Raw genomic sequence first — 23,182 nt, 5'->3', positions numbered from 1 at the left:
CTAAGAGAAAAATAAGCACAATGCCATAGGTATATTCAAAATATAGGTAATATATATATATATATATATATATATATATATATATATATATATATATATATATATATATATATATATATATATATATTACAACAAACATATCTATGGCTTTAATTCCAATGCTCCCTCCATAAATGAAACACATGCGAGGCAACCATTACACAGCAACAAACTCCACCATACATGTTACTAGCTGTAAGCTGGGCACACATCATAAACAACAGCAACCCATGACAAACATGTTAGTTCACTAGTACTATATACTGTACTGTAGTCATGAAGGTTAGCAACATACAGTATTCGTTAATCATACCAAGTGTTAATTATATTAAAATTACTGCTTCATGCTTAAAAAAAAAATTATATATATATATATATATATATATATATATATATATATATATATATATATATATATATATATATATATATATATATATATATATATATATATATATATATATATATATATATACTGTATATACTAAACTATACTACATTGTAACAGACACATTAATGTCAGAGTTTTGAATATACTGTACAGAGTTAGTTTTTTGAGAAATATCTAAAATGCAGATATGAAAACCATATCTTTAATGCAGTGTTAGTTTAATGCAGAGATATCAGTACATTAATTCATATATAAACACCATACCTTTGATATAGTGTAAATTTATTATAGCAATAATATCTATACCTCATATATAAAAAAACATACCATTATTATATTCAGAAACTACCACACAACTCAACATACTTCTACAACATTATTAATTTCTACTAAGAATCAATAAATTAAATTATGGTCCTTTCTGAAAATGTAACGCCTAAATTTACATAGGAAATAATTAAAAATACAGTACAGTACATTATTATAATACAAATATCTCCAGTGTGTGAGAAAAGAGCTGTATGGACAGGAAAATTCAGTAATTTAAATATCTTTCTATCTACTGACCCATATATCTATCCATCCATCTACCTATTAACCCTTAAATGGCAGCTAAGAATTCTCTAACTATCCATTTATCTGATGATGGCTGCCATTTTAAGAGTTAAGATCCTCCTCTCATTGCATCCATTTATTCACCTATCCAGTAATATGTAACCTGTCTATCTAGCAATGTCTATCAATAAGTTCATATAATAGCCATTATTTAAACTAGAAAATATACTCGAGAGGAAATAAGAGAAAAAGTAAAAAAAAAAAAATCCAATCATGTGAGAGATACACTGCATTAGAATTCTCAAAGTACAGTGAGTTCTGCTATAACGCGTATTTTGACAACGTGAATTGGCTCTAACGCGATTGATGAATAGAGGGACAATATTTGTAAAACGCGAACGCGTTTGCTCTAATGTGATTCCACTCGAACGGTTGTTATGGCTTGGCGTGGGGTTATGCAGTGTTTACAGTTCATGTTCGACATCACATGTTCAATTGAGTTATGTGTTTTGTTTGTGAAGAATTGCAGAAATAATTTATGTAATATTTATGTATACAGTATACCTGTACAGTATATGTAAATTGTAAAACTTTAAGTAAAAAGAGAAAATCAAATTACGTAGCGTTTTATACCCACGCGCTCTGTTTACACCACACGTTCAGTCTCAAACACGTGTGAAGTTTTTAAGCATCCTCAGTGATTTCTGATTACTGTTTCTCCAATTTTGTGACTATGGAAAAGAAGAACATCTCCGGGAAGCGTTCTGGTGACTGCATTTCCGGTGGTGATCGTAAAAGAAAGGCTTTCACACTTGAAGAAAAGCTTGATGTTGTCAATTGTTTTGAAAATAAGGAAAGAACATTTGATATTGTGCGTGCAACGGGAATAAAGGAGTCTACTTTACGCACCATTAGAGACAATGCAGCAAAGATTAAAGCAAGCTGTATTGGTGGAAAAACCTTGAGTGCTAGCAAAAGTGTGAGATCATGGCCAAAGGAACTTGAGGAGATGGAATGGCTTCTAGTATTTGGATAGAAGATCAAACGAAAAAGCGATCTGGGACCAGCTTCCTCACCATTAAAGAGAAAGCCTTATCAAGATATGAAGACCTAAAGAAAAACTGCACCTGATGATGATGATACTGATGATGACAACTGTCAAATCCTGTCTGCATGACTCCTCAACCTCAACATCAACCTTCTCCCCCATCAAGTTATATTCATATTTTTTCAAGGTAAAGTGTAACATTTACTGTATGATTTCATTATTAGATAAGAATGTAACATTTATTTAGACTGTGCTATCCTTTGTGTTAGGCTAACTACTGAATTTTTTTTCGATTTGGAGTAATCTGCACCTAACCCTATTTTCTCCATAAGCCCTGATATTTCTATTATGCGAATTTCTATAACATGATGTTTTACAAGAACACAACTATCGCGTTATAGCAGAACTGACTGTAACTGTTCATTTTACATGTACTGAAATTTATTGTTTTAACCTTCCCTTTTTCTCTGAACTATCATCAATACAACAGAATTCAAAATACTGTACCTACACCACAAACAAATAAACAGCTACAAAATAAAAGCAGAGTAAGATACTACACTACCCATTCTATCTGGCAGGAGATGCATAATAAATAATATTCCCACTTGGGAACAGGACACTTCTCTCCCTGTGTTACAATACGTAACATACCTAACATACCCACAACTGTCTCCCAATAACATATGTTGTAAAGTCACTGTCATATATTTCATAACTAGGTAATGTTCTAGTATTTCAAATACTGTATACATGTAATTTCCAGACAGCATCTAAAAAAATCTTATATTTTATAAAAAATATTATTACTTCTTTGGAAGGATAAAGTGGAAATAAAGTGAGTTATAGTGTAATACAAAATAAATAACTTAAAAAATCAAGAGAAAACTGGAGTGCTTTACTGAAACATATGAAAATAAAATATCAAAATTACAAAAGAAAAAAGTTATTTAACATATATAAAACTTTCATAATAGATGGATACGTGGTTCAGGTACACCCTGTATGGTATGTTCACCTGATTAAACTTGTCTCGAGTGCCAAGTAATGATAATGATCTTAGTCCCCAAAGCCCTAATTACGTATTCTTAACAAATACAGTACCAAGTGCTACTAAGTAACTCCCAAATAAAATAAAATTAATAAGCTCTGTAAATAGATGAATATATAACACAATGTGAATTACAAGAGCATATATATAATCTGGAATATATATTTACTTATCTATCTGAAGGAAATGGAGAATTAAAGCCATCTTCTACTGATATTAAAGTTGTCTGAAATATAACAACGACTTGACAATCATTCAAGATCAAGAATATTAAAGATACCCAACATTTCACATAACCAGTGTACATCTATAATAATTCATGCAAAAACTATTGACTTTAATGCAAGAAAATATTTCCTAAAGTTTATGAAAGAATATCTAGGTTGGTGTTTTAGCAGACACTGTGTGGTGACAGCAAAGTTTACCAATACAGTTCTCTTTGTATTAGTCAAAATAACATTAGGGATTCTATAATTGACTAGCATGTTGCAGTACTGTATAAGAATTACTGTAACAAAAAAACATGCCTGGTACTTGATGGTAAGTTCACTTAATATTGGACTATTTAATGGTTCTTAAGATAACAAAATTCAAAATTCAAAATTCAAATTGATACTACACTGACTCTACAATCAACACATACATTATCTGGCAACTCTGTGCCATCACTCGTGGTTCTCAATACTTATAATATAATTTAAGATGTTTCACAAAATATGCTACAATAGCAGAGTTTTATAGAAATAAATTAATTTTGCAGAGAAAGAAATTAATTTTGAAGACTCAGAAGTCTGCAGGAGTTTAATACATCAAATTAGTTGGAAGAGTAATGGTATACACTTGTGAACACCCAAACTACCAACCCAAATTTCTATCATTCATAATAGAGAATTACTGTACTCTACTTTACATATCAATGCTACTTTTCTTTTTGGCAGCTGTATTACCTATAATTATATGGATGGCAATTATTTCCTCTTTAAGAAATTTCTTTGAAATAAAGTACAGTATACAGTACTGAAAACGCATTAATACTTACTCACTGTCCGTTTCAGCCACTGTGCACTTATACTGAGCTGTTGAAAATAGGCAGATGTCTGCAAACTGTCGAACTGAAAAATAAAGATGTTGAAATATACTACAGAAGGACAGATACAGATATACTTCATAATTACAGCACTGTATTAGCACTACAATCAAAAGTATGGGAGCTAAAACACTTAACCAATGAGAGTTTGGTTTAATGCATTTCATTACTCTTAAGAAGACGATTTATGTTATTATACATGGTGAATATATATCATAAAAATATTGACTATAAGATGAACTGGACTGAACTTTTAATAATGGTACAAATTATCCTTTTAGTGAAGAAGACAACTTTGGGCCCCACACTTGATTTCTTACCAGTCTCCCTCCTAACAACTGACTCTTCACAAGGACCTTATTTGTATCCCAGTTCTCCCACATATGCCTTCTCAGTGAGCAATCCATCCATCACTTCAACCTTTTTGTTCAACAATGTCCATCACTCGAGGATCTTTCCTCTCCATTTCTAACCATACATTAATGATATGATAAAATACAAACCATCATCCCACATTCTAACTCTCACTCCATGGCTTGTTGAAAACCTCTGTAGTGTCATGCATGAGAGAATTATATACTTGCACTAATCATAAATAGAAAACAAAACCTGCTAATGTTAAAAGATGAAGAGGTGGTGGTCAGAGCAGCCTTCAACAGAACCCCCAGCTCAGCCCTTACATCCTAAAACAATAATTATAACAAACCATCTTATCTCAACCAGTCCATTATCTTAATTCTCACATCTGTGCAGGATGGATTAAGAGGTAAAGAAGCTGCAACATGGAGGGGGGGGAGGGGGAAATAAGAGGTGGGAAGGACGTTTAAGAACAAACAAGAAAGCACTAAGAAACCAAATAGAATTCTTTTTACAATTATATAATATAGTTCACTTACTTGACACTTTAATTTTCTTGACGCTTTTATTAGAATTATTCTGTATATGGACATTAACAGCTACTGTTTCTCCATGGTAATATAACTGAAAAAGAATATTATGAAGTATAAGCATACATAGCAAACAGAGAGGATCTGTATATATTCATGATATATCAACTCTAAGGGTTAAATTACACTGTATGAGAGGAAGCGAGTCATGTCTAACAAAAACACATTCTTACCTCTTTGTCTAAAGATGCTTCAAGATGTAGTTTATTTGGGGACATCATAAACTCCTTGCTAACCTCCACACTTGGCTGGTCTCCCTGCTTCATGGGGGCATACATTACTTTCCTGATTGCCAACCGCACAGAATTCCTACAAAGCAATAACAAAGATAAGGTATAGTTCCACAAATTATAAAAATTACATTTTGTATGTGTTTTGTTTTGTTTATTAGACTGGAAAATGAGTACTATACATATTTTTCGTTCCATTCAAAATACAATTTATCTACAATGTACCACACCATCTTAGAGTTCTTGTCACCTTTCTGACCATTTTTGCACCTTATTTTACTCAAATATGGGCCTCAAAGAAACCCATCACCATTGCTGAAATTCTTGCGTGTTCTATTATTATTATGTCTTACTTCTTGTCAAAAGTTAAAGAAACCATGTACAGTAATAGTAAGTATCTTCTTGCAGTATCAAGGATTAAAGAATTCATCGTATCCTGCCAAATCTAAAACTGCATAAATATTTTACCTGTCAATTCAACAACAGAGTACTAATAAGCATTCCTTCTTTAAGCACTACATACCGTTTATGAGGTTTGTCATCAACACTGTCCCCAACATATGCCTTAAGCTCATAATCCACCCCACATGGTTTGCCCATATCCCCAGGTGCTGGCTGCAGCGTAACTGATGCCGGGCAATGTGGGGGGAGCTCAAAGAAGAAAGGAAGGGCATTTGGTCCTAATTTCTTGATGAGACGTTCCTGATGGAAATAATAAAGCAAGTAAAAGTCAAGCTTTGTACATTTCTGAAGATTAATGAATTTATTTGAACAGCATTACATCATGTCAAATGTGTACTGAAAATCAAGGACATCAACTCCCTCACTAAGAGTTCAAAATATCTCTTGCTCAAGACACACTATATACTGGTAGTCTAGTTCACTGTCATCTTTTTCCCTTATATGATAAGTTATCTTGGAAACAAATCTCTTGATACATTTTTTTTCCTCCATAAACAAGCATTTTTTCTCTCTTAACAAGATATAGGGAGAGAGAGAGTTACAGGGATATAGAGCAGTACAATTGGTATTAGAGCTGCAAATTGCAATGCTAAAAATATTTTGAGTAAAAAAATTTACACAAGGAAAATGATAACCGTGAACAGATAAAAAGTTTAACAAATGTTTTACAACAATAGACACAGAAGAGACATCCCTTTAACAAAAACTTATTTCAACTGATAAATTCTGTACCTATTTGGAACATTCTAAGCATGGATTACTCCTGTGAAAGTGGCATAAAGATAACAAAAGGTGTGGCAGGAAGGACACATGTACCTGTAATCTAGTTAGTGGCCTCTTGCTTGCAGGATCAAGAGGAAATATCTGTTCTGAGGCTAGATATAAGTCCTTCCGAAATGTGAGGCCGAGAACATCCAAGTCTTCACGGCCATACCGGAAAGCAGATAATACATGGCCAAAAACTTTTCTGTCCTTCAGGTATTCTGGATCAATAAGAACTACTCCATCTGTAAATGGAATGTGAGAATTATTCAAAAGTCCACTTAAGAATAAGAGCACAGCAAGCAACTAAAAGATTACAGTACTGTACTGCTAAATCTGTTACCAAATTCAATTTACTGTACAACATAGTACAGTACAGTATATGTAAAGTTGTAGACAATCATGTCAGCTGGACAAGTGCTGTATCCACCAAGTACCTGTACAGTATTGGTATAGCATACAATAAATTTTTAAGGGCACATTTGAAGGCAAAATATACCGGTAATTAAAGGTACAATAGGCTGTCTACAGTATATCACTGAGCAGAATAAAAACGTTTACTACAAAGAGAAAAAAATTACTCACTAGAAAACATAGTTGTCCTAAGACTATTGCTATAATTCCTTTTGTATTGTATGACTTCTCACATTCATGGTTTGGTAAATATTGTACACTATTCTTAACCCGTTTTAACGTAAACAAACTTGATCATCTCTCACCACAGACTATACAAGAGAAATCCAAAATATGTAGATAGAGTACTGTAAATATTCTGCTGTGTTGCTCTGGCTACCATACACAGTACGGGAAGCGACCAACCAATAATTGACTTGAGAATAGACCCAACCCACCTATCGGGTCTACGTGTGTAATGTGGTCAACGAAGTCCCTCTTCCCGAGGTACACTGTGATTTTTCCATTTGGTGAACTCTTCTTAAATACTCTGAAAGAGAATATAAACATGTTTTAAGTACTGTACATATTATGTGAAATATAGGCTTAGATCATGATATCAAACATTCAACAATTTATGTCCTTCCTTATCAAACTTCATAAAAAACAACATCCATTACCCCACCTAATACAAGACACAGTTACAACTGACTCCTCTTTATGTGTCTGTCTGTGAACACAAAATAAAGACAAAATAATGTCCCCCAAAATGGGTTAAAAGCTTTTTATAAAATGAGCAGATAGCGAGTCCAAACTTAATTATGGATTAAATAGACCAAAGGCTGAATCAGGTAAAACCAAGAGTTTTACGAACATCCACACTACAGGAAGACAGCTACTCGTTACCTGGTGCCCTGTCGTTTGCTGTTGTCGTCCATGATAGCGGCGTCGGGTCATCAGCTGTTCCTCTCTGTTGAAACAAAGACCCAAGTCATTTCCTTTTTTCAACTATTATGATGATGATGATGATGATGATGATGATGATGATGATGATGCATTGAATCAATTACAAGAATAAGAGCAATCACAAATCATGAATATTAATAAAACATGAAAAAATAAAAACTAATAATAAAAGCAATAATAATATACCATTATTAATACAGTGGCAGTAATGATAATCATAATATTCACAAGATCATAAAAATTACAATCATAATAAACATGGTAGAGACACAGGGAGGGAACACATAGTAGAGACACAGGGAGGGAACACATGGTAGAGACACAGGGAGGGAACACATGGTAGAGACACAGGGAGGGAACACATGGTAGAGACACAGGAGGAACACACACATGGTGAGAGACACATGGTAGAGACACAGGGAGGGAACACATGGTGAGGGGGACACATGGTAGAGAGGGAAACACATGGTAGAGACACAGGGAGGGAACATATGGTAGAGACACAGGGAGGGAACACACAGGGAGGGAACACATGGTGGGACACAGGAGGGAACACATGAGAGACACAGGAGGGAACACATGGTAGAGACAGCAGGGGAGGAACATATGGTAGAGACACAGGGAGGGGAACACATGGTAGAGACACACAGAACACATGGTGAGAGACACAGGGAGGGAACACATGGTGAGAGACACACATGGTGAGACACAGGACACATGGGACACAGGGAAACACATGGTAGAGACACAGGAGGGAACATATGGTAGAGACACAGGAGGGAACACATGGTAGAGACACAGGGAGGAACACATGGTAGAGACACAGGGAGGGAACACATGGTGAGAGACACAGGAGAGGTGAGAGACACAGGGAGGGAACACATGGTAGAGACACAGGGGAGGGAAGACACACACAGGGAGGGGAACACATGGTAGAGACACAGGGAGGGAACACATGGTAGGGAGACACAGGGAGGGACACATGGTGAGACAGGGGAGGGAACATGGTAGAGACACAGGATGGTGAGACACAGGGAGGAACACATGGTAGAGACACAGGGAGGAACACATGGTGAGAGACAGGGAGGGAGGTAACACACATGGTGAGGGGAGGGAACACATGGTAGAGACACAGGGAGGGAACACATGGTGAGACACAGGTGGTAGAGACACAGGAGGAACACACCACATGGTAGGGACACAGGAGCACACATGGGAACACATGGTGCTGGTTGATCACTCTGGTTCATGGTATCTTATGAATGCACTTTGATGGATGCTTTCATCTCCGGCACGAGTGGCACCACCTCCTTCTCTCCCTGGCATTCCCCCCCCCCCTTGGCACTCCCTCCACCTCCTGGCAGCCCTCCCAACTTCTCTGGCAATCCCTCTTCTTCCCCTCCCCTGGCACTAATTACCTTTCATCCATCACATGCGTCAATCCCTCGTGAACCACACCTTCCTCTACAACAGGCAGTGTCACCTCAGTGATCCCAAATTTAGCCCCTGTCGGCCTAGGAAAAGAGAGCATATGAGTAAACATGACCCCTCCTCTCCCCCCCGAAATTGTCAAGTTATGTTCTGCTCACTAAAAAGATAAGTCAGTGCAGCCACCCCATTGCATAATACGGTACATCTCTTCCCACTGATGAGTATTACAGCTATAAGGTACACATGTTGAGGCACTGGTCTGCATTGTTCAACACCCAGTAAGGCAGCCTGAACCAGATCCACACTGTACCTATAATAGAAAATATGCACCATTTGTTGATGGTGTATTAACTGTACAACCTATTGGCCCAGATTCACTAACACTGCTGGGATACGAAGTTCATAACTACCGTGAAATCTGAAGTCCATACGAACTACCATAAGAACGATTCACTAACGGTTCGTAACTTAGCTGTGGTGGTCGTATGAACTCTTAAAAAAGTCTTAGTTTATCATTTAGACTCTAAATGATAAACTAAGACTTTTTTTAAGTTGCATTTACTGTATAGCGGCCAGGCAACGCAGACTCCGGCCTTTAGTGGTAAAACGAGAGGGGAGAGTCGCGTTTACTCAGGGGAGTTGGGAGGGGAGTATTGGAGAGTGAGATGCGAGACGTGAGGGACTACTGAGGGTGAGGCACAGGGAGAGAAGAGGGTGAAAATATGGATGAAAGAAGAGGAGACCCCGCACACTCCCCCAGGTTATGAGGGTGTGAGTGGCGCCCCCCAGTGAGCCTCACAACACGGTAATGCCATCACCCACCAGCGGGGGAAGGTCAGAGCTCTCCATCACACCAATAACTATAATATATAACAACGAACATCTAACAGAAGGGCCTGAGTTAATTACATATGCAGCTGGCAATAACACGTTTCAATGTTCTTTCCGCCTCGTGCTGTACTGTATATAACACCGGGTTGAAGGGAAGTGTTTGTTACAGTCTGCCGTTTAACACCCGGTATACAGTACACTGGGCCAGGCACGCTTTACTCACGTGATAGAAACTGTCTACGAAGAAAAATGACCCCGCGGCTGAAGCTATCTTACTAAAACACACACACACACACACACCTCCAGCTAGTGGGCATGACTACAGTACCGAGTTTGATGACAACGGGCTTCCTAGTTGACGGGAAGAACTAAAGATAAAAGTAACGTATAACTACAGCGGACGCACGGCTAGACAACACCAGAGCCGGCCATATAAAAATCATTACGTTAGCTACCATAGGAGCCGTATGAACTTGAGCCAACCAGCCATAACACTAGCATCGCCACAACCTATACTACTCCTAGTACAGTAGTTGTTGTTATTTTGATGTATTAAGTACGTCATCAACCACGATCTATAAATACAGGCACATTTCACTTGTCTTAGGTTCTACACAAAACAAGAAAAATTTAAATGGAATTATCAAAATCATATCATCGTGAGGGAGGTAGAGAGAAGTAACCTGCCTCTACACCCCCGGACAGAGGAACATTCACAACAAAAGTCAGCTGGTTGGTGCGTAAACACGGCTCACACAGGATAACGCGGCCCTATCACCCCCATTAATTGCGTCATCCACCACAACATGTTTTCGTGGTTCAAAATTTTGGGTGTCTAGTGTGCCAGGGAGCAACTCTACACACGACACTACGCGGGCGACAACACTCACGGTCACCGAGAAAACTTTAACACGGTCTTACTTATATAGAAAACTGGGCTTTCATAATATCTCCACGAATGGAAACCAAGTTTAAAGTTCTAACTCTTCATGACGCGGGAGTGTTACTTCTAGCATGACTCACAAACCAAGGTCCAGATTTTAAGAGGTTCCTACAACAATTATTATTCTTAAGTGAACAATACATCTAACTGGTTGGCTATAACGCTAAAATAATGTCCAGAAATATCATTGTCACCGCCCGGAGACTCTACCTAACTGAGAGGCAATAGGGACAAAGTACACACGTGTCTCCATAGATTCTCCGTCTCAGTTTTATTTTCTAACTGTTGCGACAAGAAAGAAGATTTTAATGTATTTCTGTTTTTGTTTCATCAAGGAGTTACGTACACTATTTCACCTTCAATTCAGAGGAACACTTAAAAGATGAACCTTTAGAATTTGAGGTTAGATAAGAGGGCGGCAGGTGCTAAAGTCACACAATATTCACTATAGCATATACGGTAACACCTGTCAATAATTAACAACACACAGTCATAAACTACCACCACCAATTTCCTCTTGTGGCAATTATGTGTTACTACGCGAATCAGTTTTAATATTGGAAAATAATTGTGAGAATGTTGCGTGAAATACTCGGCCGTAATTACACTCATTATCACACTTCAGTCAGTCATGGCGATAGATCTGCAATATGTGTATATCTGAATATCAAATTAAAATAGTGAAAAGTGTGTGTGTGTGTGTGTGTGTGTGTGTGTGTGTGTGTGTGTGTGTGTGTGTGTGTGTGGTGACAGCGGAGGTTGAGGAGGACAAGCACTTGTTGGCTTTACACAACACTACACTACACTACACTACACTACACTGCTCTACACTGCTCTACACAACACTACACTACACTGCTCTACACTACTCTACACTGCTCTACACTACACTACTCTACACTGCTCTACACTACACTACACTACACTACACTGCTCTACACTACTCTACACTGCTCTACACTGCTCTACACAACACTACACTACACTGCTCTACACTACTCTACACTGCTCTACACTACACTAAACTACACTACACACTTCCCTCATAATGCTTCACTGTCTAAATAAGGAAACATCTACATCACCTACAGTTTATTATGGCTCAATTATGTAAATCTATGGAATTTGTCCGCCAGGTTTCACTTACTTTGGATTCAATCTAACTACAGCAGATACATGTAAGAGTCTAATACAGTACTTACTAATTTGAGTTGTCGTTTATGGTACAACAAAAATACAGTCTTGCCTCAAAAATTAATTACCTTCATCTTCAGTTGTCTGTAAATCATTAGGTCCTATACCGTGTTAGTGTAGGCAAGCTAGGTACCGGTATTACACCAGTTCTAAATTTTACACAGGCTGGTACACCAAGTTACTATACTACAACCACACGAAAATTACTGTGCTGTTGTATTTTTGTTCTGAATACATGATTTTCATTTTAATTGTACCATAAAGTAGTTTGGTGCTGATGAGCGAGTCTTCAGTAAACGATCTAGACTCTCCTTTGAGTAATATTTACTGTACCTACAACCCAACCTCTCCCTGTGATCAATTTACACTTTTTACAACTACAAACAATCCTGCCCCCTCCCATAACAGGAAGCAGCAGGGACCACGTGACCTCATCAGTCTCCACCAGGTCTTGTGTGATTAGTCTTTGCGATTCTTTTTGAAGTGACTGTGTAGAAGGAATCATGTTGGTGCCCCAGACGGTGGTGCCGTCACAATAATGGCACCTCAACTTTATCCCGGCCTTGAAGACGGGCGGGGAGAGGCGGCCCTCCTCCCCCACGCTCGACGAGAAGAGTGATATATGAAGGGCGGGAGCGGTGGCCTGTAGTTCAGTGGTCCAGATTATGGAGGACGGCACGGAAACCTCTCCTCCTTCCAGCCACAGTACACAGCCCTGCCACCACGACTCTCTCGGTGCACCTACCACTGTCTCCAGGAAACTAGAGCGAACGTTTGGCATATTGTACATTATACCACGAAGTAAGGTCGTGAGTTACACAATAATGCTGGGGAAACCTCACGTCTTTTGTCCTTGTGTGACATCAATGCACAGTCAACAATTTATCGAACAGGTGATGAAGAAAACAGTACGCAACCCTGACCTGTGACCTAAACTAACACTGACCTAGACACACACACTGCTACCTTCCTGCACTAGTGATGACAAAATTGTATACTTTGGTAGAAACTATTACGATACCATGTTACACGAGGAAGAAAATGACATGGTCGGACGGACGGACGGACGGACGGACACACACACACACACACACACACACACACACACACACACACACACACACACACACACACACACACACACGCGCGCGGACGGACAAAGTAAACACAACAAAGCTCACCGACACAATTCACTCTACTGATAAACGAAAAATTAATACAGCTATAAAACTTATACTTATATCGTTATCTGCTGGCCTGGCTGATAACACGACCCACCACCTCCTCCCTCCCTCCCTCGCCCACGTCAACAAACCACACCGGGTACACTATTCACCACCACGGGAATAACATTAAATAAGTTCTTGCCATTAACCATATCCATCCCCACACATCACTATACAAGACCCAGGGGTTAAGAGCCAATTATCATAGAAGGTCAAATGTCTGTTACTTCAAAGGTCATCACAAGCGGCTTTATTAACCTTTTAACCCAATGTTCTTCTGTGTTATTCAGTGACCCGGATTATTTATTAGTCTGTGATGTGTGAGTACCTGACCTAGCTGACTAAGTGGAGCATATTATGTACTAGATGGCTGGGATCAGGATAGGTGAAGCACACGACCAGGTGAGACCAGGTAGCAGGTGAGGCAATTACTTACAGTATTCAAGTTACCGTTACTGTGTGTGAGTACTGAGGGAGCCGGTCTGTGGGTGTAATCTCCCTCAAATAACGCCGCCCGCCTACCTGCAATGCAGACAAAACACCTCATTAGTACCGGGCCAACACGTAGCCTACACACCATACATGTCACACACTAACTTACTATACATCGAATACATGACAAAGTGTACATACATGTAAGTGTTGGCACGTCAACACGGTAAAAAAAAAAGTATCTTACCACAAAACGACACAACGGATGAAGAATTTTGACAACCTTACCGAGACAACACGAGTCTTATTGATCATTTCAAAATTCATCAGACCTATCCGGGGAAAACACTTTTTAACCGTGTGTACGTGCCCACATAATGTACACACGACGTTTACAGAATATACACATCCATATAATGCAGCAGCAGCGAGCACAACACTTACCTACCGACAGCCAAGAGCACCAACCCTGTAACTATAATATACATAATAAAACAGGGACACCACCAGCAGCATTTCCTCTTCAGCCTTATCGGGCAAGTTATGCAGCCGCGTGGCTATCATGACCCCTGGGGCCATTAGTGAGCCGATACGGAAATTGTTGGCGGCGTGATGATGATGCACATATCGTACACTGCCCTGGCCGCTAGCTGGTGTGAGCAGTTGGACCCCGGTGCTAAGAGGCCCAGTCCAAACAGAACCTATCTTATTCGACCCGTTATGAGTGTGCTCAATTGCTAATGGTTAGGTTATGTTATGGTCGAACCTATTAGGACACTGACCCATTTAACTATTGAACGATTGACCTAACGGAGTGAACGTGACACGGGGAGAGGAGGAGGAAGGGTGGTCCCGGGTGTGACCTCCCTTCGCTTACATGCAATTTGCCAATCTATTTCCAATTAAATCACAATCAGATTTATACCAAGAGTGTGTGTGTGTGTTGGTCAAGTCCCCCTTAACAATCAGCACCACACATACACCACCACGGCACTATCACCACCTGCACCATTACTGCCACCATCCTCATCACCACCACCATCACAACTTGCACCACTACCACCACCTGCACCACTGAGGGAGAACACCTTAGTAAATAACGAGGCAAAAGCGTCAACAATAAAAACTCAACACAAATCCTCAGCCCTTTAGGATATTAGACACGTACACAATCACGGACAGACAGACAGACAGGCTACCAAACAAAGACAGACAGACAGGCTACCAAACAAAGACAGACAGACAGGCTACCAAACAAAGACAGACAGACAGGCTACCAAATAAAGACAGACAGACAACACAAGGAACTGAGCTCTCTCCTCCTATTACTCAGGTTGAGGAGGTAAAAATGATCCCTTACAATGCTGCTGGAATATTTCAGAAACGATTTACGTGTGTCATTGACTTGCCTACTGTGTGTGTTGACATTGTGATGAAACCTAACCTAACCTACCTTAACCTAACTTGTTAACTGGCACACTTACCTGTCTGTCTGTCTGTCTGTCTGATTGTATTTCTCTCTCATGTCTAATTATAAAATCCTCTCCCTTCCTCTCTTCCATCTCTCCCTCCACTACTACCTCCCCCTCCCCCTACCTCACCTTACCTCCCTCTACTTCACCTCCCCCTCCCCCTACCTTATCCTCCCTACCTCACCTCACCTCCCTGTCTGATCTCAATCTTAACACAGGAATAATTATCTCATTAGACTCAACATTCATCAGGGCAAGAAATTTGGGCGTGTAATTATCCCGACCTACCTACCTGGGGATGCTGGGATGGATGCTGGGATGTAGGATGCTAGGATGGATGCTATGATAAAGGATGCTGGGATGGATGCTGAGATGTAGGATGCTAGGAAGAAGGATGCTAGGATGTAGGATGCTAGGAAGAAGGATGCTGAGATGTAGGATGCTAGGAAGAAGGATGCTAGGATGTAGGAAGCTAGGATGTAGGGGAGGATGCTGGGATGAAGGCTATTAGGTTGTAGGATGCAGGATGCTAGGATGAATGATAAACAATGAAACTAATCAATATAAATATGGATAATCAGAGGTCTCAAACACACACAGGCAGAAAAACACGCACACACATAAAACACACACACACATATATATATATATATAAAACACACACACACACACACACACACACACACACACACACACAGGTAAATAAAGATGGAAGATCCGACTTAACTAACAACTACTAAATATTCATGAGGAGAAGCCGACCGCTGAATTACATTTCCAGCTACCAGACCTTTTATCAAGTTACTGTGGCATATGGGGAGAGGGGGGAGGGAGGACGGGAGGAGGGGGAACGGGAGGAAGGAAAGGGGAGGAAGAGAGGGGGAAGAGGGGGGAGGAGGCAACGCTATATGGCTCACTGTCTTTTCTTCCGCCACCACCACCTCTCTCACCTCCCTCCTCCTCACATCTAGTGGACAGGAGAAGAGTGATGGGAGCGAGACACGTAAAACTGAGACAGGAAGGAGGACGGGGTGGACAGGTATGGTGACGGGGTGGACAGGGGGGGGAGGACGGAGTGAGGACAGGCGGGAGGAGGGAGTGGGCGTGAAGGATGGTGTGTGACCAATGTACACCTGACACCACTGCGTCACTGTCTGTCCACACACACACACACACACACACACACACACACACACACACACATTTTTTTCCTCAAACTCAAACACTCAGCAGCAAGAACAGGGACACACGCACAGGTGGCAAGATCACCATCACCCCTCCGTCATGTTAGTTACACCTCAGGGGCCACACTCACACCTCCCTCACTGACAACACTCCTACTAGCTGAAGACAACACGAGAATGTAACTAATAGCAAAATAACATCAATAACATATATACTGAGATTGTATCATTAAATAGCAACGTATATATATATATTGAAACTATACTTTTAAATAGCAACGTTCACTAACTTCACTTTATGCTAGTTTGATTTTAAATATAAGGGAAGGGGCTGTCACACATATGGATATTTAAATCATTTCCCAAGATATATAAATGTTTCAAAACTTGTATATAATATTTGATGTGTAAGTAAGTTATACATGCTGTGTGTGTGTGTGTGTGTGTGTGTGTGTGGAGCCGCCGAGGAAGAGGAGTGACTCATTCTGTGGTCTCAGCTGGCCCGTCACACCGTCAACACAAAGCAGTGTTTGTTGTCCTGGGTGACGTCACGCTTTTGTTGACATTGGCCCCTTGTTGGTACTGCCGCTGTCAACCCCTGTAACCCCCTCCACCCCCCACACTCAGACACCCCCACACCCACACCCCACACTCAGACACCCCCACACCCTGCACACACACACACCTACCTCACGCGCCTGAAGTCTGCTACAATAACTACAATTTACACCCAGACCATTCTTCTTCAGGAGAGAGAAGGTAAATTAACGTGTTAAATATTTACGTGTGTTACTTAAGAGAGTTGTACAGTATATTAATATTAAAACAGTACTAGAAGAGGAAGAGGAAGAAGAAGAAATAAGAAGAGGAGGAGGAAAGGAGAAGAAAAACTAATAATAGATTGAACAAAATAAAATATGAATAAAATGTATAAATAAAATAAATAAAGTTTCGCTTAACCTCATGAATAAATTAAATAGCGGCTAGAAATAATAATTAAATAAGTGACGATAACATTATGGCTGAACTTAATGACCGTCATTTAAAGTAATTAATTATAACACGTAATATAGTTAAAGTAATTAATTATAACACGTAATATAGTTAAAGTAATTAATTATAACACGTAATATATAATAACACTTGGTTTAACTTATGACTGAGATAATAACAGTAATTAACCAAACGTAGTAATAAGGAGCTGGTTTACAGAATACTAAAAATAAAACAATTGCGCGAAATAAAACTGCTAGTCATTGAAGTTCCTTTCCGCTTCGTGTGTGTGTGTGTGTGTGTGCGTGTGTGTACGCGCCCTGTGTCCATTGGACACTGTCCAAGCACTGAACACACACACACACACATCTTTTACCTAGCCGAACCATTCAAGTGGCCTGGTTCCCCTCAACACCTTAGTTAATTGTATTCCATAATTGAGACAACACTCTACCTACCTTCCTCCATCTCACACACACACACACACACGAGTCAGGTGTGAGTCAGGTCCACATGTTCGACAGTCAGGTGTGAGTCAGGTCTACGAGTAGGACAGTCAGGCTAGTCAAGTCCACATGTACGTCAAACTCGCCGTCGTGACTAGTGGGGGGGTGAGGGGATGGGGGATGAGGGAGGGGAATGGGGGGAGGTGGAGATGGGAGGGGGAAGGAAACAGGGGTGAGGTGTGGAAGAGATCAATAAAGCCGTGGCTACCTGACGGAAGTGACTAACACCCATTACTGTTCACCCCTGAGGCAAGGTGATCGATGACTGTACACACACCCTGTACACTGAGGTTCACTACACCCACAATCCCTACTGGTCTACACATTGTACACTGTAGCAGCACACCCGCTTTACATTGTACTCTCATATGTAAGGTTCATCTCTCCCACTAAGTGCATGACACTACTGCTGTGGCCGGTACAACATAACAATCTCTCAAGGTTTCAAAGATTTTCCCGCGTTTGTGAAATGTGTGAAATAAATGTTAAAATGTGAGTAATTACTAAAACTATCACTATATTATTATTATTATTATTATTATTATTGTCATCATCACCATTATGTCTCCATGTCAGGTGTTAAAATTGCAACTCCTATTCAGGTCTCGGGTTATTATGGAATCAAGAGGCGTCGGTGTTGCTGTGCTCGGGGCCTGGCAGTTCATGAAGCAGCGGGCGGTGTGTGTGACGAGGGACGTGATACGATTATAATGGGAGGGCACAGGCGGGTCGGGATTATATCGCGTGTTCGACTTTAAATCGAACGTATCGAGTCTTATTTTAATTATAAAGGTAATCTTTCCCTGACCTCGTGTGTGTGTGTGTGTTATCTATTTTTGAGGACACACGGTGCAGCAGGACACACACGGTGCAGCAGGACACACACGGTGCAGCAGGACACACACACACACACAGGCGGCGGCCAATAACCTCCACCACACGCCAGGGAGGTGCTGTTAGGGTCGTGGTTTGTGAGGTGATTACTGATCAATGCTCGTCGGGAGGAAAATACACAAACACGGTCTGCTAGTTCAGCTGAGTGGGGGGAGGGGCTAGCAACACCTCCCCGTGGGTCACACCCCTTGCTGGAACAAGTAAGGGCGGGGCGAGCAGCTACTCCCCGTGGGTCACCCCACTAGGCTGGGACAGGAAGCTTGAGGCACATCACCTTTAACTCCGCCTCTGGATGTATCACCTCCAGTTTACCTCAAGACAACTTTTGGAGGCCTCCCCGAGAGCCAGTCGAGTGATCTACAGCCTCATCACGGCACCTCAGCGGAAGTGATGACGGAGCCGTTTTTAAGTAATGATACTTTACGATACTTATATAAACTGTGATCATCATTATATACAAAAACATTGGGCTGCTCTCAGGACATCGCGCTGTTTTAACTCCACCCGGAATTAAGTCAGATTCATACGTGACATAAACATCCTATTTAGAAAAGTCAGGTTTTATTACTCGGCAAAAATAGCTACGTGATCACCACTCAAGTGTGTTCAGGGGGAAGGAGACGGACTTCTAGACGTGACCCCCACAGACCATCCCCACTCCCCCCCTCCCTCCCCCAGAACCAGATCAACACGCACTCACCCACAAAATGACACACACACACACACTGGTTGGTCAGAATCTCGTCAAATTATCAGTCGACTGTTTGTAGCGGCAACAGCCATTACCACCTGCTGTATCTTGTTTTCGGTCGTAAACACGTTCCCTAGGGTCATCCTCTTCCTCCCGATGTATTTTTTAAGCTGGGTAGTGCTGGACCTCCTGACTCACCCTGATCCAGTGTATACAACTTAGGGGAGTACTTTAATAATAATAATAATAATAATAATAATAATAATAATAATAATAATAATAATAATAATAAACGGTTTATTAATAGAGTTGCAGCCGGTGGCTGAAAATATACACTTATATTTGATTTAGACATAATGATATAATATGCGTTGAATACATTTACAGGGCTGTACAGTACATAAATCAGGAGTTGTTTATTATTTTAACAATAGATGGGATGGTACTGTTCTTATATCTATCGGTGCGGGCTCTTATGGGCTGAATTTTGTTGTAGTGGCGGACTGCGCGAGGTGGGTGGCGATGACGAGGGTGGTGTATTAGTTGGCTGCCAAACCTTTCCAGTGCTTGGTGGTGGAGGTCACTGAGGGATGGCATTTCCAGGGTGGAGAAAGCGTTGATGTAGCCGGAGTATTCTGCGCCGAGCATGATTCTGCAGGCCATTTTCTGTACCTTTTCTAGCCGACGTTGTTGGGTGGAGTTGAGAGAAGACGACCAGGCTGGTGACGCATACGTTAGTTTGGGGAGAATAAAGGCGTTAGTTTGGGGAGAATAAAGGCGTTGTAGATAGTCCTCAGCTCTGGCGTGGGTGTCCCAAGTGACCTAAGTCGTCGTAGCATGTAGAGACGGTACGAGGCTGCCTTGACTGTGTTATTTACATGGGCCTTCCAGTCCAGTTTGTATGTATGTATGTATGTATGTATGTATGTATGTATGTATGTATGTATGTATGTGTGTGTATGTGTATGTGTGTGTGTGTGTGTGTGTGTATGTGTGTGTGTGTGTGTGTTTTAGGGACTATCACTTTAGTGTTGCTGCTGGTGTCTGGGGTCAAGAACCTTCACGCCAGGGAAACATTCATCATATTATCTCTCTCTCTCGTGGCTGCAGTGTTAACAAGGAAGGGGGGCAATGTCGGAGAGAGGGTACAAAGACACAGTGGCATGGAGAAATGTATATAGTGAGAGGAAGGCGATGATAAAACACACACACACACACACACACACACACACACACACACACACACACACACACACACACACACACACACACACACACACACACACACACACACACACACACACACACACACACACACACACACACACACACACACACACAATTATCCAGGGAAGACAAAATAAAAATATTTTCAAAAGCCAATCCCAACATTTTTATGGACAACCATTAATTAATCTGTAGTTAGTAGTGACGATGGTATTACAAGCGTGGACCACAACCATAAGGGCATAAAAAAGGGTAGGGTAGGGTATATAATTATATTTCCCGGCTCGTCATTAATCACCTCGTATCAAACACTGGCGGACAGGTGGCACTACTACATATTATACTGTACAGCACCGGACCTCTACAGTAAATCCCAAAACTCTCTACAAATCATTACATCACGTCATTAGTATATGGGTTTGTCGACCAGCTCACTCTGCCTCTTCGCCCTGTAACTGCGTTGGTTTTAACACTGTATACATGGCACCCAGGCCTCGGTTGTGACACTGTATACACGACACTCAGCTGCGTCAATAGGTTCAGTGAGAGGGGGGGAGGAGTGTATTTGAACATCATCTTGAGTGTACATGCTGGGTGACCTTTAGTTGGATCATCACCACCACCTTACTGTCCACCCTCCCAGTTTTTGTCCCATTCCTCGCGGCCTCCGAGACAATACCTGCAATTAGGTTCTCAATTACTCATAAACCGTATTACACCTCTAACTGGAGATGTGAGTAAAGACAAAGATGAATTTTCAACAGATTCATCAGTACAATATTCCCCCGTGTAAAGGAACACGTCTAAATACCCCACTAAGCTCAGAGAAGTCAATGGCGTCGAATTATACAGCGCCTGTACCGCCATTACATGTATTCCGTCATCCATACTTACGGTAAAATTCAACTCTGGAATTTCTGAGAATGCGGACCCAGACACTCGTTTTAAAGTCATGCGAGGGAAACGATAGCGTCCAGGGTACACAAAGACAGGCTGAGGGTCAAGTGGCCTTCTGTCCTCACAGCACCCGGTCCCCCTGGCACCCACCCTGACCTGTCCATTAAGATCGAGGCCACTTGACACTGGCACTAATTGGGACTTGGTCTAATCCTAATGGTTGGGTTAGATAAGGCTGGGACCCAATAGCACTGGGGCTATATGATGAGTTAGACAAGTTCACATGATCCAAGCAACACACACACACACACACACACACACACACACACACACACACACACACACACACACACACACGGTGGATATGATTTGTTGTCGTAACATAAGACAATAACCTGGCGGTACAGCTGTATGTTAACAGTTTATACCCGCGGCTCATGGACACACACACACACGCTGCCTTGTTAGGTATAAGCTTTGTGTTTTCAGCTGTAAATCTCTCTCTCTCTCTCTCTCTCTCTCTCTCTCTCTCTCTCTCTCTCTCTCCACCCGTTGTATTGACCAGAGAATCTCACGAAGAACACAACACACTTACAATACTTGGCCTCATCCACGACCACAGTATTGATCACAAATATTCAAGGTTTCCTCTCATGAACGAGTTTCCTTCAGCCCCGAGTGTTGACCCCCCCCCGTCTGTCACCACTAACATTCAGTGTTTGAACCACCGCCTTTGACACATGGACTAACGCTAACCCAGACATGTAAACACAAATATCAGTCCACCTCACTTACTGTAGATTACTAAAGAACTGTAGCTACACGAGACGTGATGATCAGCGTCTCCAGGCCAAAAATATAACAGAGAAAAAGAGCGAGGCGGAGACAGTTATAGAAGGCACCGTACACGACGCTCCATGAATAACTAACACATTAATCTACACCAAGAACCGTACAACAGTTTTTCCCAATTGTGGCGGCAGCGTCAACAATCATCACACAAAATTCTTAATGAACAATATATGCACACAACAACTAATCCAATATCCTCTCTAACAGGATTATCACGGTAAGTAATAATCATGACGGCCAACGAGAAATACACCACAATGTAAAAATACCAAACTTAATTAACACCTGACTTTAAAACACAACAAAAAATGAAATATTAAACCATACGACAGCGAAACAGTGATCCTCTACCGCTGCCTGCCGACCTCCCACTGTCCACTCTACTGCGTCATTCCCTGCATATCTGTCTAAGTGTGTAATTGCTGCTGGTAACTAACAACACCGGACGTAAACACCAATTAAAAGTCTTACTGGGTCA

General features: G+C 40.9%; 1 protein-coding gene across 4 annotated transcripts in view; it reads right to left on the bottom strand.

Moving 5' to 3' along the window:
* LOC121878135 (beta-arrestin-1-like) overlaps positions 1-23,182 on the bottom strand; it is a 120,405-nt gene that overhangs the window by 26,702 nt on the left and 70,521 nt on the right. For 3 of the 4 annotated variants that reach the window (XM_042384147.1, XM_042384143.1, XM_042384145.1), the window contains exons 2-8: positions 7,872-7,935; positions 7,424-7,515; positions 6,627-6,817; positions 5,872-6,050; positions 5,292-5,427; positions 5,068-5,152; positions 4,124-4,196 (exon numbers count right to left, since the gene is read on the bottom strand). In XM_042384147.1, the coding sequence (XP_042240081.1) occupies positions 4,124-4,196; positions 5,068-5,152; positions 5,292-5,427; positions 5,872-6,050; positions 6,627-6,817; positions 7,424-7,515; positions 7,872-7,903 (788 nt within the window). In that variant the 5' untranslated portion in view covers positions 7,904-7,935. Of the gene's footprint in view, positions 1-4,123; positions 4,197-5,067; positions 5,153-5,291; positions 5,428-5,871; positions 6,051-6,626; positions 6,818-7,423; positions 7,516-7,871; positions 7,936-13,992; positions 14,079-23,182 lie in introns of all 4 variants that reach the window. The other variant, XM_042384144.1, reaches the window with a different exon arrangement.

The sequence above is a fragment of the Homarus americanus genome, unplaced genomic scaffold, assembly GCF_018991925.1.
Source record: "Homarus americanus isolate GMGI-L3 unplaced genomic scaffold, GMGI_Hamer_2.0 scaffold45562, whole genome shotgun sequence".
Lineage (NCBI taxonomy): Eukaryota > Metazoa > Arthropoda > Malacostraca > Decapoda > Nephropidae > Homarus > Homarus americanus.
Note: the sequence above shows the minus strand (reverse complement) of the source record. Positions and strands in the feature narration are given on the sequence as shown.